This window comes from Dipodomys spectabilis, unplaced genomic scaffold (assembly GCF_019054845.1).
Source record: "Dipodomys spectabilis isolate Male_0828 unplaced genomic scaffold, ASM1905484v1 ptg000454l, whole genome shotgun sequence".
Taxonomy (NCBI): Eukaryota; Metazoa; Chordata; class Mammalia; order Rodentia; family Heteromyidae; genus Dipodomys; species Dipodomys spectabilis.
This window is the reverse complement of record NW_024871131.1, coordinates 665,001-681,089: the sequence shown is the minus strand read 5'-3', so window position 1 is coordinate 681,089 and position 16,089 is coordinate 665,001. Positions and strand designations below refer to the sequence as shown.

General features: G+C 43.2%; 1 protein-coding gene across 1 annotated transcript in view; it reads right to left on the bottom strand.

Moving 5' to 3' along the window:
• Positions 1-11,289: 11,289 nt before the first annotated feature.
• LOC122098037 overlaps positions 11,290-16,089 on the bottom strand; it is a 5,388-nt gene continuing 588 nt past the window's right edge. The window contains exon 2 of the mRNA XM_042668530.1: positions 11,290-14,124. Coding sequence (XP_042524464.1) covers positions 11,308-13,389 — 2,082 coding nt within the window. The 5' untranslated portion in view covers positions 13,390-14,124 and the 3' untranslated portion in view covers positions 11,290-11,307. The remainder of the gene's footprint in view (positions 14,125-16,089) is intronic.

Here is a 16,089-nt window from a genome sequence, read left to right as displayed (position 1 = left end):
ACCCTGAATATGCCTTATAATATATGGTGCCTGGACTCAGGTTTGCTGGAAATTCTGGTAATGGACCTGGTCCCTGCCTACCAGAAAGGTGATCTCTTCTATGTTGGAAACTTCCTCCACCACTATAGAAAGTGGGGACAATAGAGCAGTTGCTGGATATTCTGTTTAAAAGGTGAGTGTTCCTAAGCTGGGTGCCAGTTGCCCACACCTGTAATCCTAGCTACTCAGGATGCTGAGATCTGAGGATCAAGGTTCAAAGCCAGCCTGGACAGGAAAGTCCATGAGACTCTTATCTCCAATAAACCACTAGAAAACCGGAAGTGGTGCTGTGGCTCAACTGGTAGAATGCTCACATTGAGTTGAAGGCTGAGGGATAACATCCAAACCCAGAGTTCAAGCCCCACGACTGACAAAAAAAAGTGAGATTTCCTCCTTCAAACCCAAGACTGATGAGACCCCCTCCAGAATATTGGAATAATTGGTACCTCTCTGAGACTGTTTCACTGGGGTCTTATCAAAGGAGCTTGGCTTGAGACAAAGAAGAGCATTCTTCGACTAATTCCTTAGGAGTGGGCTGCCAGAACATTTCATTTGCCTCATAAGCTAGTGGAGCCTTAACGATTTTCTTGCTGAAAGAATAGGACTAAAGGAATGAGCCAGTCTCATCCAACATCCACCCTCACCTAGGAAATCACTATCTTGGAGGCCTTGAAGGAATATACAGAAGAAAGGATGCAACTTGAACTTGAATTTGGGGCCTGAGTGCTGTAACCTTCGTAGCACTCTACCAATTGAGCCCCAACTCCAGTTCTGGCCTTTGGCTGGTTAAATGAAGATACGTGTCTTTAGATTTTATAAACTAGATTGGGTTCAAACTGAGTTCAATCTGATCCTCACATCTCACCCTCCTGATTACTAAGGTTAGAGGCATGAGCCATTCTGCAGTTATTTGGAAAGATGTATATAAGCATACTCACAGTATTTCCATGTAATTGTATAGACATACCTTCACTTTTTGTCTGTCATGTTTACCATTTGTGACTTAGACAGTCCCATGTGTGTCCTGTTCAGAAAAGGAGAAGCAAAGAGTTAACTTCCTTCTCCCATTGGTACAGATCCTTCTACCGTAACTGGGAGGAAGATGAGCAAGTGAAAAAGTAAGTGGACATTGGCTCAAAGAGAAATTTTGTCCTTTGAAACTTGGTACCTTTGACGTTTCTGAATCAAAGTCAATTTTCTTCTTTGCACACCAGTTGTTATTTTCATCAGAGGGTTGAGGTTTGGCACGTCAGCGGATAGCAGATTACACAGTTCTGGATGTGGTTGTGGTTTTGGACTTTCATGGATGCCAGGGAGAGCTGTATATAACAAGTCAGATCCATTGGGGAAACAACTTTCTCTTCCTATCACAGGGAGAAATTTTTAAGATTATATTTGAGAAATTTCTAGAAGTGGGTTGTGAGGAGCATCCTGCTTGCAGGAGTCTCTTCGCACTTCCCAACATGCAAGTCCTGCCAGAAAGAGGCTATAGTACAAGGTTCAGGATGGAGAGGGTGGGCTTTCATTTTCCTTGTCACCAATCTTCCCACCGCATTGTTTGTTCTATCCTCCCTATGTGGATGGACTTCTACCCTCATGATTTCTATGTGCCTAAGAACCATGACACCCTAAACGAACTTACACAGAATGTCAAGATCAACATGGTCTCTTCAGACCTGCTCTTCTGTTTACATATTCTTCTGGACCAGCTGCAGCAACCCATGACCCATGAGACCAAGCAAAAGAGGAAGAACTTGTTTAGATGCCTCAGGGCTCATGAGGAGGGATGGAACCTGGGTCTCTAGGGATGGGCCCAACTGGTCATGAGACCTTAGTACTCCTTAGTTTGGCAAAATGTCCTTTTATGGATATTCTATGCCAGGTATAATCTGTTCTCCTTTTGAAAGAACTTGGAAGTAGTCACTCATTAGAAACACCCTGCATTCTAATCAGTGTTCAGTCCAAACTCAAATTCTACAGCTTCTTCCATTAGATCCTCAGAAGTTTAGTCACACCTTAACTTCTAGGGTCTACTCTAAGATTTCTGTACCTATTTCCATTCTCAGGTTTGCATCACTGTAAAGCAGCTCCTGCAGAACTCCAGATAAAGAAGTGATGTCGTCTATGGTGACTGATGGAGATTGGAAGATCTCCAGAAAGCATGTGAACATGGAGGTTTTTTTTTTCAATTTGAAGAAAGGCCCAAGTAGGTTTTGAGTCCTGTGGACATCCCACTGGTTCTGAACCCCACATGTGATGCAGGCGTACCTGCACATAACACCAAGGATGAAGACGATCCAGAATATCTTCAATTGATGTACACAATCCAACTAGATCGCCACCAAGCCAGTGAAAAAAACATGTCTTAGTGTGCAGGGTAAATGTGTGCTAATGGAAAATGACCCCAGTCTATGTTCAGGAAAACCAATGAGTGAGGTCCAAAATCTAGATTCAGTTGAGGAAAGGGAATCTTTCCTCACAATACCCAGGCCAATCTGACCTCTTGCAGGGGATTCAATTTCCAATTGAGAAATTAGAATCTGTCCCTACCTGGACTCAGGAAGAAGATCCTGTCTTTAATGATGAAGAAGATCTCTTTGTGGACTCTGAGGGAGAATTTCTGGTTCCTTCTCCTTTTCCTGAGACAATCCTTATTTTTCTTTATGTCCTGATTGTTATAAAAGGTTCATCCTATTTATTTTTTTAACTTTATTAAAATAATATTTTTGACATATTCTAAAATTCATGAATCCTAAATATATTTCTTTTTAATCCTACAATCTGAAACATTGTGCATATGTGTTCTGGGAGGGGAACACAGAAAGACAGGGGGCTGTATTAGAGAGCCTACTGGATATAATGGGAAATGTTAAATGCACAGGGAGTGGCAAGGAAGCCAGGCCAGGCCTGCATGGGGTCATAAGGTGGCTATAAAAGGTCTAGTACATAGTATATCAGATGTCCTATAAAGCTATCCTGTCAAATGGGACAAATGCCACAATACATATAGTGGTATGTGGGCTCTCTTCCAACAGTGAGTACGAATTTGAATACAACTTCATTGTGCTTTGGACAAATATGGAAGAAAAATTTGGCTCCAATATTATAAAAAAGTCTACTTAGGGCTGAAAATATTTGAGAAAATATATAGAAAATATGTATGCTGGAAAGCAAAAGTCATAATCAATAGGAAAAAGAAGGTTTATATAGATGAACAAATACAAAATCAGCAAGAAAAAATACTCCACATTTAAATCAGTTATATGTAAATACATGTTATATTCTTGATGTTATATATAGTATATTACATAATATATAAGACTGAATATTATTTTTCCAACTACAATGGCATTTAAATTTTAGAAGAGTTTTTTGCACAAAATATTAGTGTAAATATTATTGGGGAAAGTAGTAATATAATTTGATTATAATTATAAGAATATATTTGTGCTTCTAGATATAACACTGATTATAAATAGATGAATAAAAATATACATATATTTGTATATATCTGTCTATGATGTGAATAAAATGAAAGTAAATGTAATGAAACTGACTATAGCATGTATAAAAAAGTTGAGTCCGTGAGACTCAGTCCTGTAATCCTAGTGATGTGGGAAGCTGGGTTCTGAGATTTAGTATCTCTTACAACCAAGTCGTAGATTTTCAGAGGAGATCTGGTCCCTCCAATGTAGCAAATAAACACATAGGCAGTGGGATCACACCCCCTGACCCCAGAGGAAAGTCAGTAGAAATCAGGAAAAGCCTCTTATCTTATGACAGTCTACTCAGTACCTGTATCAACATGGCAATTTGTAGAACATCAGATGGAAAGTTGGCATTCCCTCCAAAAGGTTCCAAACTGTAGTCTCTGACCATACTGAATTAAACCTTATTTCCCTTCCCAAGATGCAAACACATAGAAATATGCCAAGGGCTCAAGAGAGATGGTCAAAGACTTACAAATACATAAAATTATATACTCTGTTTCAGTAATTCATTGACAAATTATCAAAGGCATGTCTTGAAATTTTTTTAAAGGAAATGGAAACATACTCTGAGTTTATCAGGAACTGGGTGATAGTTTGGTTGTTGAATTGTTGAATGCACTCCTGGGCAAAGGAGACACATATCTTGGGGAAATTGTGTGAGGGTTGGTGTCCTCACACAGCTTCACAATACAATGGCCATAACTTTTACAATGTCATAGTCATCTTTGCCATAACAGCAAATAGGTCTCAGGCACTGATTTTGCTCTAAAGTGGGCTTAACAACAGCACAAGGCACAAAGAATTAGACAGAATTAATACTAGCCACTAAACTTCAGCTTGAACAGCTGTCCTGACCAGAAGCTAGGATAAATTGAGCTGGGGAAGGCTGATCTCCATGTAAGGCCCCTGAGCACTAAGGACTAGGCACTATTACAGGTGTTGGAGAAACAGAAGTGAATGTGGCTCTCTCCTCAGCAATTTCATGAGGTAAAGAAAACCAGAAATCATAATGATAATTTCCATAAATCAGAGACATGAAATTGGTGATTTTGTGGCAACAACTTCATATTGGGGATGTTGATATGAGAGCCAATATCCAGGCAATTATCTAGGAGCAGGTACTCCAGACAGTAAGGACAGCAAATACATCGCCCATTGATGGGAATGGAGCTGATTTGGTTCAGAAAAGGAAAACAGCACTGACATGCTTGCTTGTGAAGTAAGAATGGAAAGGTACAAAGAAGAAAAAGATCCAAAATGAAGATAGGTATAAATTAGATAGATATTGCATGCTGCCGGTTACAAGTAGAAAAGTTCTGATTTTAGTTTAAATCTAACAACCCACTGGAACCAAAGTGCTACAATAGTAGTCAGACACATCTGATTCAGTAAAGAATACTTTTAAAATGTGATTCTAGCTGGGCTCTGGTGACTCACAACTGGAATCCTAGTTACTCAGTTGGCTGATATCTGAGGATCAGGTTTGAAGCAATTGCAAGGAAGAAGTTTGGTAAGACTGATTTCCAATTAACTACCAGAAATATGGACATGAAGCTGTGGTTCAACTGATAGAGCACTTGCCTTCAGGAAAAAACTAAAGGACAGCACCCAGGCCCTAGGTCCAAATCACAGGACTTCCAAAACAAAGAAGCCAACAAATAAAATTTGGTGCTGTCATTCATCACTTAGCATTCTAATTCAATATATTTTGTATGAGCCTTGGAAATTTTATCCTTAGCAAATGCTCGCCCCTGATATTTTGCTGCATTACCAGCTTTCAAAGCCTTGGCATCACTACTGTCTCCTCCTAGTTAGCATAGCATTCTACCACTGGAAATTTGAAGATATATTTTATTAATCAGAATTCTGATCATCTTTCCACATACATCAAATGAGCAATAGCCACCTTCTACTCTTCTGAATGTTTTTAATCCTCCTTTGAGTTAATAAGCATTAAGGCTTAAAAATTCTACAGTGGTTATCAAGTTAATTCAATAGTCATTCTTCCACCCAATCTTGTAACATATGTTTATAAAAGGCGAGACTATATGAAAGTGTGCACATTATACCTTCTAACTATAATACTCTCAAGAAGTAGGGTTTTACAGAAACGTCCTGATTGCTTTACCAAATGAAAGTATAAGAGATTTAAATAAGCTACCTAACACCTAAGAAGGAAACTGCTATTGGCTTTACAACAAATTCATTTGACTGAGGAAATGGGTTTCAGAAATGCCAGAGGCAAAGGGTATTATTCAAATCACCTTATCATGAGGTACAAGCAGCCTCTCTAGATCAACCTTCCAGGAAAAAAGCAATGAATGAAACACAATTAATGCTTCTAAAACAAGCCAGTTGGTGGTGGTTCATGCTTGTTATCCTAGCTACTTAGAAGTTTAAGATGAAAGGATCTCAATTCAAAGCCTGGCCAGGAAGAAAACCTTCCTCTCTGCAACCAGCAGACAGGAAGCGTCAGCTCTGTGCCTGAATCCCAGCTGGATGGCCTCTGTCCACAGACATCCAGACACACAAGACCACCCCCATCTGAAATATTATCAAAAACATTCAAATAATATCTCCTGTTTGGGAGATAGCATTTAAAAGGTATATCAAAAACATTTCATGAGTTCCAGTTAAAATGTCAGAGTGAAAGTGGAAATATGTACTTACTCACTTAAAGGAAAGTTACTGACAAGAATGATGTTAATGCGGCTAAAAGCCCATTTGGTAACTTATCCACTCCACCATGTTTCCTCACAACTTGTGAGTCAGCCTGAACAGTGAAATTTTTGAATGCAAGGAATGTGTTTGAGCATGTAGCTTGTGAAAGTAATAATGAAAAGCTAAACACTGGAAGCTCAGGTCTATAAAACTAGCTACTCAAGACCCTGAGATATGAGAAACTCAGTTCAAAGACAACTGAGCAAAAAAGACTTCTATCTCCAATTAAAGAGTAAATGAAGAAAGCTGAGCTGTGCTTCAAAAAGTAGAGTATTAGAATCACAAGAAATGCTAAGGGACAGTATCTAGGTCCTGAATTCAAGCCTCAGTACTGGCTCTCATACACAAAATACTCATGACAACACCACAGTATATGCATATGTTAGTAAGGGATGTAGATGAATGGAATGATGACATCATTTACCTCACTTTTAGTCTCAAGCATTCTGTAGAGTGTAGCTCAGTCTGTTAAATGCTCTAGGTTAAATCTTTCCTCAAAATCAGCAGATACATCCTCATTTCCCTCAGGACATTCACACATACACATAAAGGTCTATATTTTTCTAACTAATTTTGAAATACATAACCATAAACACATGCTTCAGAATTGTGTGCCATTGTTTAGGTTTCATAGGGAGCACAATATATCCAGGTTCTGGCTCATTCTTGTAATCTTAGATGCTCAGGAGGGTAGGATCTGAGGATCACAGTTTAATGCCAACCCAAGCTAATAAATCCTCAAGATTCTTATATTCAATTAAGTAGCATAAAACCAGAAGTGCAGATGTGGTTTGAGTGGCACAGTGACAGCATTGAGTAAAATAACCTAAGCAAGAGCTCCAGACCCTCAGTTCAAGCCTGAGTACTGGCCCACTAGCCCTCCAAAAGTAAAAAAAAAAACCCAAAACACCAAATCAAATATATGTCAAAATATTTTGTAACTTTTGTAGCAAAATCCAATGAGGCAACATAGTTTCTGGTTTGTTGAAGATTTGGTGGGGAAACCCCAAATTCAACATGTGTTTAAGTGATGTAACAAACGAGCAACCAAATAAAATTTCCCAGTAAAGAATCTTCCTTAGTATTCACTGGGACCACTGACAAAGGGTTTTTTTCCTATGTTTTTTGAAAATCAGTGTTTTTTTTTTTTTCAGTAAGGGAAATAGTATAAACCTTTACTATAAGTTTAAGAGTCATTGGAAGCGCCAAGTGAAGTGAATGTACAACCAAAAGCACACAATATTATAATTTTCTATGCCTCTGTTGAGACACTACAAACCTGTAGTAGTGTGGCCTCTCAGAAAGAGAAGGGGGATGCTCAGCATCACTTGTCATAAAAGAAATGCAAATCAAAACCCAAACCACATTTTGATGCCCCTTACCCCAGTTAGAATGGCCATTATCAAGAGAGCAAATAATAACAGATGTGGGTGTGGATGTGGCTAAATGGAAACACACAAAACTGATGGTAGGAATGTAAGCTGGTTCAACCACTCCGGAAGGCAGAATGGAGGTTCCTCAAAAGACTAAACATAGAACTCCCCTAAGACGTGAAGTAGGTCCTGAGAGGAGACTTGAGCTGGTACAGTTTCTTTCATGGCTTCGCCTTTGTTTTAGGAATTTTAGAAGAAGAAAAACCTTTAATCAAGGTTTACTAGAACTTGGTTCCAACCAGCCCAGTTCCTGGAATGGACAGAATTGCCCTATGTCCCCTCCCCTTAACAACCTAAGTCACCTTGATTGTTCTGTTACAGACTGACCAATAAAACAGATAGATTGTAAACTGGCTCCTACTGGCAACATCTCGAGCTTACCGAGCTTACCGTAAACTGCACTTTTTTCACGTGCTTATGGTAAACTCCACTAAACTCCTCCTTTGTGTATTCTTACCGTAAACTCTGCCTTTTGCGCATACTTCACCTTACCCACTGAATTAGTGAGTCATTTAAACTAAAAGTTATAGGCGGGTTTAAATAGCCATTATGTGACAAACTGTAACCTCATTGGCCACCTCCATGTGATCTAGTATGACTGTGCAATCTTTTGTATGTGTGTCAATCTCATTGGTTACCTGCATGACCAGGTTTGGCCTCCTGAATTTTGCCTTTAAAAACAAAGTACATGGGCCCCTAGGGGTCACAGTACCAGCTCCCAAGCCTGTGCTGCGGCCCTGACCAGTCAGTGTAGGAGCCTTCTTAATAAAGTCGCTTCTTTGTTAACAACTTTGTTGCTGTGGGCTCTGTCACTCTGGACGAATAGGTGATCTGGCCTGCCTGAGTAGGGGTCTTCCTACTACAGATCCAACAATCCTACTCCTCAGCATTTATCCAAATGATCTCAAACTAAGGCACAATAAGCTACCAGCACAACTATGTTCATTTCATCATTGTTTACCTTAGCTAAGATACAGATCCAACACATTTGACTCAATAGATGAATCAATAGATGAATGAATCAAGAAAATGTGGTATATTTACACAATGGAATTTTATGCTTCTATCAGAAAGAATGAGAGAGTCCCTTTTGTAAGAAAATGGAAAGACTTGGGAAAAAATCATATTAAGTGAAGCAAGCCAGGCCAAAAGCAACATGAGCTCTATGATTTCCCTCATTTGCAATGATTAGCATTAGCCTGTTACTCCTGAAAGTGGATCATAATAGCTCAGGAGTTATCAACATATATATGACCATACAAAATGATGCTAATTGAAATGAACACCAAGACATAGAAACAGCAGGTCTTCTTTTGTGTAATTGTCAAGCTTGATGTAGCCAATGTACCGCAGCTAGTTCTTTCTTCTTACTTTATGTCATTTTTCTTTTCCTATGTTTTATCCATGGCAATTCCTGTCTTTGATGCTGGTACCCTGCATCCAGTATGTGCATTTATTTGATTGGGGAAAGGGAAGGGAAATACCAAATTGCTGAAAGAAGTACAAAAGGTGAACCATTGCAACAATGATACTCACAGGACACTATGGTGGAAATTAACTTTACAATGTAATGGTGGGAGAGGGGCAGTGGGTGGAAGGGACAAAGGGAGAAAAAAACTGAAGTGGGTAACAATGTTCAATGAGAAATGTAACTAACTCATGTAAATGTAACCCCTCTGTACAGCATCTCTATTATAAAATATATTTTTAGAAATATAAAAATTAAAAAAGTGTTTTTCCCATAAAATCTCAATCTGATACCAATGGAACTACTGAGTTCATGTCAAAGAGTGTTTGGGGACTTTTAAGAAGCTAGTACTAAGTACATATAACCACAATTAAGTGATAATAAGAAAAGTAGCTCTTTTTATTGTATTATATGAGTAAAGGAAAATTTCATTTCTGTTTCCTTATAATTTATGTTTGTGATCTGTGTTGTTCCCAAGTCAGACTAATGTCTTGTTCTTCGCTTTCTTTGGTATGTATAGCTTGGACATGTAATGTGAGGTATAAGAAGTATTCGTTGTTCAATTTGGAGGCCTAGCATAGAAGCACTCCTCCCTGGCGAAGAAGTTAGACTGGAGGACCCCTAACACTCACTGTGGTTTCTCTCCCACAGCTCACTGAGGAATTTAGAAGTTTGAGACTGTGACTGCTAATTAAGTGGCTCTTATGATTAAGAATTATTGGTAGAATTTGAAAACATATTTTGGTAATAAATGTTAGGTTTTTAAAAAGAGGTGGCCGAGTAAGAACTGCACCACGCACGTGGTATTCAGGTAAGGGGTAGGTTTATTCAGTAGACCTGCTGGGACCAGGCAAGGTTGGCACTCCACGCGGCTGGCAAAAGGAAAAAAAGGGCGGTCTGGCCGCGGTTTAGGCCTTATATAGGGTAGGGGGTGGGGAAGGGTGTGTCCAGGTAAAGGGAAGTGGGATCAGGTGGGAGAAAGGTGTGGCCACATCAGGTTAAGATGTGACCTCAGCGGATGCGGATGTGACCTCTTCCAGGTATCCCAGTTGCCTAGGTAACGCAGGTACTGGGTGAGGTCTGTTCGCCGTCCAGGAATGGACCTTACATTCCAGTCTTTTGATAATTATGAAAAAGGGCGAAGACTCTCTCTGGCTACTTCCTGCTGGCAAAGGGCGTCGTAGGGGTAAAAGGCTGGGATGTGGTCCATGCTGGGAGAAGGCAGCAGGCTGCAGCTGTCACTTGGGTGTTGAGTCCTTCGATGAAGTTTGGAGGAGGCAAGTCTCTTGGACGAAGTCTGGAGAAGTTTTATGAGGCATTGACGGAAACCTGAACAAATAGGAACTCTGACAATTTTTTTTTTTTTTTTTTTTTAAAACCTAGAATGGCTAGCCTTTGAGAGGGAACCTAGAGGGGGGTCCCCGGGACCCAGCCTGCGTCGCACTCTTCAGGGCACAAGCCAAAAAGTTGTAGAGTCAGTCTGGTGAGTGAAGGAGAGCTTACCAGGCAGAAGCGGCGTCCCGACTTCCCCCAGAGCCCTCTAGAGAGAAATGGCCAAGCCCCCAAAGCCAAGCGTCCTCGGCTTCAGAGGTGACCAGCCTTTCAGCTAAAGGCCGTAGGAGCTCTCTGGCGTGGCGCCACGTCTGGACAGAGACTGAGCAACAGAGAGCCGTAGAGTAGTTTCACTCACCAGAGTAGAGAAGTGGTGTGGACGTGGATGTGAAGGCCAGAAATGGTATCGGTGAAAAATCTCGCATAGTGTCAAGGCAGTTCAGTTCACAAAAAAGGGGTGGTTAGGAAATTAGCTGATGAAAAGAACACCATGCACTATTCAGGCAGGAAAAGAAGTTAATTTGACTGAACTGTTGCCCCCACCCAGCATGGTGGAGAAGCATGGCTGAAAAAGGAAAGGGGGGGGGGAGGAAGAGGGGTGACCTAGTAGAAGGTGACTGCTTCCAGGTCTGCCAGTTCCATGATGTCTGCAAGAAGCGAGTCTCTTAGATGAAGTCTGGAGGAAGTCTTCTCAGGCAGGGGGCTGAACAAAGATGAAAAGCAAATATATTACTGGAAAGAAAAGATTGGATGTCCATGGCTTGGAGGTGTCCTAAGGGATGAGATAGTGAGGTCTTTGGGGAGGAGAGCAGTTAGCTCAGTTTTACTCACCCGGATCTTCAGGGATGCGAGACAGCCTTACCTTGGTAGGCCCGAGGGGGGAACAGGTGTACCTGGAGGTCAGGGTTGGTATAGAAGGGGCAGGAACAGGAGCCCTTTTTATTCTTGACAGGTGAATCCACTGGGGCTGTCCATTGAGCTTGACTGCGGTGGGGGTTGTCAGCAGAACCTGGTGAGGGCCTGTCCACTTAGGGTGTAAACCAGATGGATTAAGGGTCTTGAGAAACACTTGATCACCAGGCAAAATTGGGGGAGTGGGAAAGGGGCCTTGATGAGGCTGAGGGAGACACTGGTCAGCATGTTGGCGCAGCATGTGCCTAAGAAAGGTTAGGACAGGAAGGTAGTCTATTAGTGGAGTCTTGGCATTGTCAGTAGGGAAATTACCTAGGAGAAAAGGTCTTCCATACATTAACTCAAAGGGGCTGAGGAAAGTAGGGCTGCGGGGAGAAACACGTAAGCGGGTGAGCGCCAGGGGTAACAGTTCTGGCCAGGATTTCTGGAGCTCTAGAGAAAGTTTAGTAAGTTGTGTTTTGAGGAGCGCATTAGCTCTTTCAACCTTTCCAGAAGACTGAGGTCTATAAGGAATGTGAAGATTCCACTGGATGTTTAGAGAGGATGCCACCTGTTGGGTCACTTTGGAGATGAAAGCAGGTCCATTGTCAGACTGAAGTGACCTGGGTAAGCCAAACCTAGGAATAATTTCTTTAATAAGGACAGAGGCAACAGTGTCAGCAGTCTCCAACGTTGTGGGATAGGCTTCAATCCATCCTGAAAAGGTATCAACCATAGTTAGAAGGTATTTCAGCCGCTTACATCTGGGCATGTGAGTGAAGTCTATCTGCCAGTCTTCCCCTGGGGTATGTCCCCGTGCTTGGTGTGTGGGGAATGCAGCTGGTCGGAGACCACCCTGTGAGGAGGTAAGAGAACATGTGGGGCAGGCTTGGGTAATAGCCTTTAGTCGAGTAGTTAGGCTAGGGCAATGGATTAAAGGTTTAAGAAGGTGGGAGAGAGGCTTGTATCCAATGTGCAGCGCCTGGTGAACCTGGGAAAGAAAGCTGTCTGCTTGTGCCTCGGGAAGAACAACTCGTCCTTCCAGGGACCACCATCCCTGTGCTTCCTGGGAGGCTCCCTGGTGCGTAAGTTCCTCGAGCTCCTGTGGGGTATAAGAGGGTTGAATTGAAGGCAATACCAGTAGCAAGGGAGCTGGAAGTTGTCCCTGGAGTTGTCTCTGGGCTGCTAGCTTTGCCTCCCGGTCTGCTTTTGAATTGCCGACTGTAATGGCATCCAATCCTGTCTGGTGTCCTCTGCAGTGGATGACCGCTACCTGCTGGGGAAGGGAAGCAGCTTCTAATAGTTTAAGAATAAGTGAGGCATTAGTAATGGGAGTCCCTTTGGTGGTCAGGAAGCCACGCTCCTTCCAGATTGCTGCATGAGAATGGAGAATATGATAGGCATATTTTGAGTCTGTATAAATATTAATCTTCCGACCCTTTGCTAGAATTAAGGCCCTAGTTAAAGCTATAAGTTCTGCCTTTTGTGAGGTAGTGCTAGGGGGCAGAGGGCTGCTTTCAAGAATGGTAGAGTTATTAACGATGGCATAGCCTGCAACTCGGCTTCCTGAAGAGGTAGATATGGAACTGCCATCGATGTACCAGGTGTCTTCTGGGTCAGGAAGAGGAGTTTCCGAGATACCTGTAAAATGGGGTGTGAATTCCTCCAAGGTCTCTGTACAGGAATGGGAAAGAGGGTTAGAATTGGATGGAAGCAAGGTAGCTGGATTGAGCGGGGAGCAGCTTTCCAGTGAAAAGTCAGGGTTTTGAATAAAAGTAACATGAAACAGCTGTAGGCGGGAAGGGGAAAGGGAAGACAGGGATTTATGAGACAAAAGGTCCTTTAGTCTGTGGGGAGAGCGAATGGTAGTGGGTTGGCCAAAAGTGAGTTTTGTGCTCTCCTGTGCTAAGGTGGCTGCTGCTGCCAAAGCTCGAAGACATGCTGGCCAGCCTTTTACCGTTGGGTCTAGCTGTTTTGAGAGGTAGGCCACAGGTCTAAAGGAGGGGCCTGACATTTGTCCAAGAACCCCAAGGCCAATTCCCCACTTCTCAGTGACATAGAGTATAAAGGGTTCCTTGAGGTTGGGTAGAGCCAGTGCTGGAGCCCGAAGAAGCGCTTGCTTCAGAACTTTAAATGGGGTGTCAATGGGCTTTGTGGGGTCTGGTGGCTCCAATAGGGAACCTTTGGATGCCTCATAAAGAGGTTTGGCCAATGTGGCAAAACCGGGTATCCAAATACGAAGGAAGCCTGCAAGTCCCAGGAAAGACAGAATGTCCTCCTTGGTCTGTGGGACAGAGAGAGACTCAATGTAGGCTTTTCTATCAAGAGTAATTCTTCTCTCTGTAGGAGTTATGGACAAACCCAAGTATGTTACCTCTGACTTCGCTATCTGGGCCTTTGAAGGAGAGACTCTATATCCTTTTGTCAACAGGAAGTTGAGGAGGTCAGCTGTATGTTGGCGAGCCAACTCAAAGGAAGGGCTGCAAAGCAAAAGATCATCCACATACTGGAGAACAATGCTAGGAGACACCTGAAGAGAGAGGAGATCCTTTGCTAAAGCCTGTCCAAAGAAATGGGGACTGTCTCGGAACCCTTGAGGGAGGACCGTCCAGGTCAGCTGTTGTGCCCTTGAAGTGTCTGGGTCCACCCAAGTAAAAGCAAAGAAATCTTGGCAGTCGGGATGCAGGGGGATTGTGAAGAATGCATCCTTGAGGTCCAGCACTGAGAAGTGGGTGGTACCAGGAGGTATCTGTGAAAGGAGGGTATATGGGTTAGGCACAACAGGATGAATGGGAAGGACTGCAGCATTAATAGTGCGCAGGTCCTGAACTAGGCGGTAGGTCCCATCAGGTTTAACTACTGGCAGGATAGGGGTGTTAAAGGGGGAGTTAGTGGGTCTGAGAAGTCCTTGTTTAATAAGGCGAAGGATGATGGGTTTTAAACCTTGCCTGTGCCTAAGGGAAATGGGGTATTGGGAAGTACCAGGAAAATGGGTAGGGTTTTTAAGTTTAATCAGGACAGGAGTATGGTGTCTAGCCATAGTAGGAGTGGAAGTATCCCAGATAAGAGGGTTGACAAGATCTGGAGGTAAAGGGAAAGGATCTAGTTGGGAAGTTACAGGTGGAGGTTCATCTAAAGATAAAAGTAGAACAGGTGTAGGCTGTTTGGGGATATGGAATGAAAGGGAGACTTGAAATTTAGAGAGCAAGTCCCTTCCTAGGAGTGGGGTAGGACAGTGAGGTAGGATTAGGAAGGAGTGTGAAAAGGGAAAGTCTTCTATTTTACATGATACTGGTCCTGTAGTTGGGGGACAGGTAGGTAGGCCATCTACACCCACCACCGAGATCTGGGAGGGAAAAGTCTTGCCTGTATATTGACATAGCACCGAGTAAGTCGCTCCCGTATCCAAGAGAAAAGATATTAACTTACCGGCTACATAGAAACACACCCTGGGCTCCGTCATTGTGATGGTCTGGTTGTTGGGAGCAGGTGGCCCTGGGCACCTTCATTCTGTAGCCAAGCAGAAAATCTCCGACCTGTCTGGCTCCGCCTGCCTGGGTGGGCGGGGTGGGGGAGGGGCTGGCCTACCTTGTGGAGGTGAGGAGGGGCAATCGACTCCCCAATGTCCTTGCTGCCCACACCTTGGGCAGGGTCCAGGTGGAGGTCGTGGTGAGGGACAGAATTTCGCCCAGTGGCCCTCTTGCCCACACTTGAAGCATGCTCCAGGTGGTGTATGTTGGGTGCCTCTCCTCAGAGGAGGCCGGATGGCAGCAGCCAGGATTTGATAGTTCTCCCTCTCACGGGCAGTCTTATCGGCAATCTCCTGTTCCTCTCGATTATTGAAAACTTTAAATGCCATACTCACCAGATCTCGTTGAGGGGTCTGAGGACCGTTCTCAGCCTTTTTTAACTTTTTCCTAATATCAGGGGCTGATTGGGCAATAAAATGCGTATTGAGAACCACCTTAGCCTCTGGTGACTCTGGGTCCAGCCTTGTATAGCGCTGGAGCGCTACTGTAAGGCGCTCAAGAAATTCTGCCGGGTTTTCATTGGGCCTTTGAGTAATGTGGTTTAATTTGTCATAATTAACAGGGAGATAGGCTGCCTTTTGAAGGCCAGCCACTAAGCAAGTTATCATCCTATTTCTGCTTTCCCGCCCAGGAGCATTATGTTGATAATTCCAATTGGGCTCTTCCCTAGGCACAGCTGTTGCTCCCACTGGAAAGTTAATATCTAGGCGGTGAGCTTCATCGGCATGTGCCTGGGCTGCAGTCCACACCCTTTCTTTTTCCTCAGCAGTAAGGGTAGAGGATAGTATTAGATATATGTCCTGCCAAGTAAGGTCATAGGTCTGAGCCAGGTTCTTAAACTGCTTAACATAATTATTAGAATCTTGGGCATAAGATCCCAGCCTCTTCTCAATCTGAGCAATATCAAACATTGAGAATGGCGCATGCACCCTAATTACACCTTCAGCCCCTGCCACCTCTCGCAAAGGGCACATGGGGTCTGGTGGAGGTTGTGTGCCACCAGTGCGAGACCGGGTGTGAGCTGCAGGGGGGGAAGAGAGAGAGGGTGAAGGAGAGGAGAGTGAAGAAGGTGGGGAAGGCACCAGATGCTCAGCAGGAAGAGGGGCAGAGTCAAAAAGAGGGTCAGCCACATCAGGCTCCGGATGGGGCCCTGCGCTATCAGAGCTGGGTTCTCCACGTGCCAG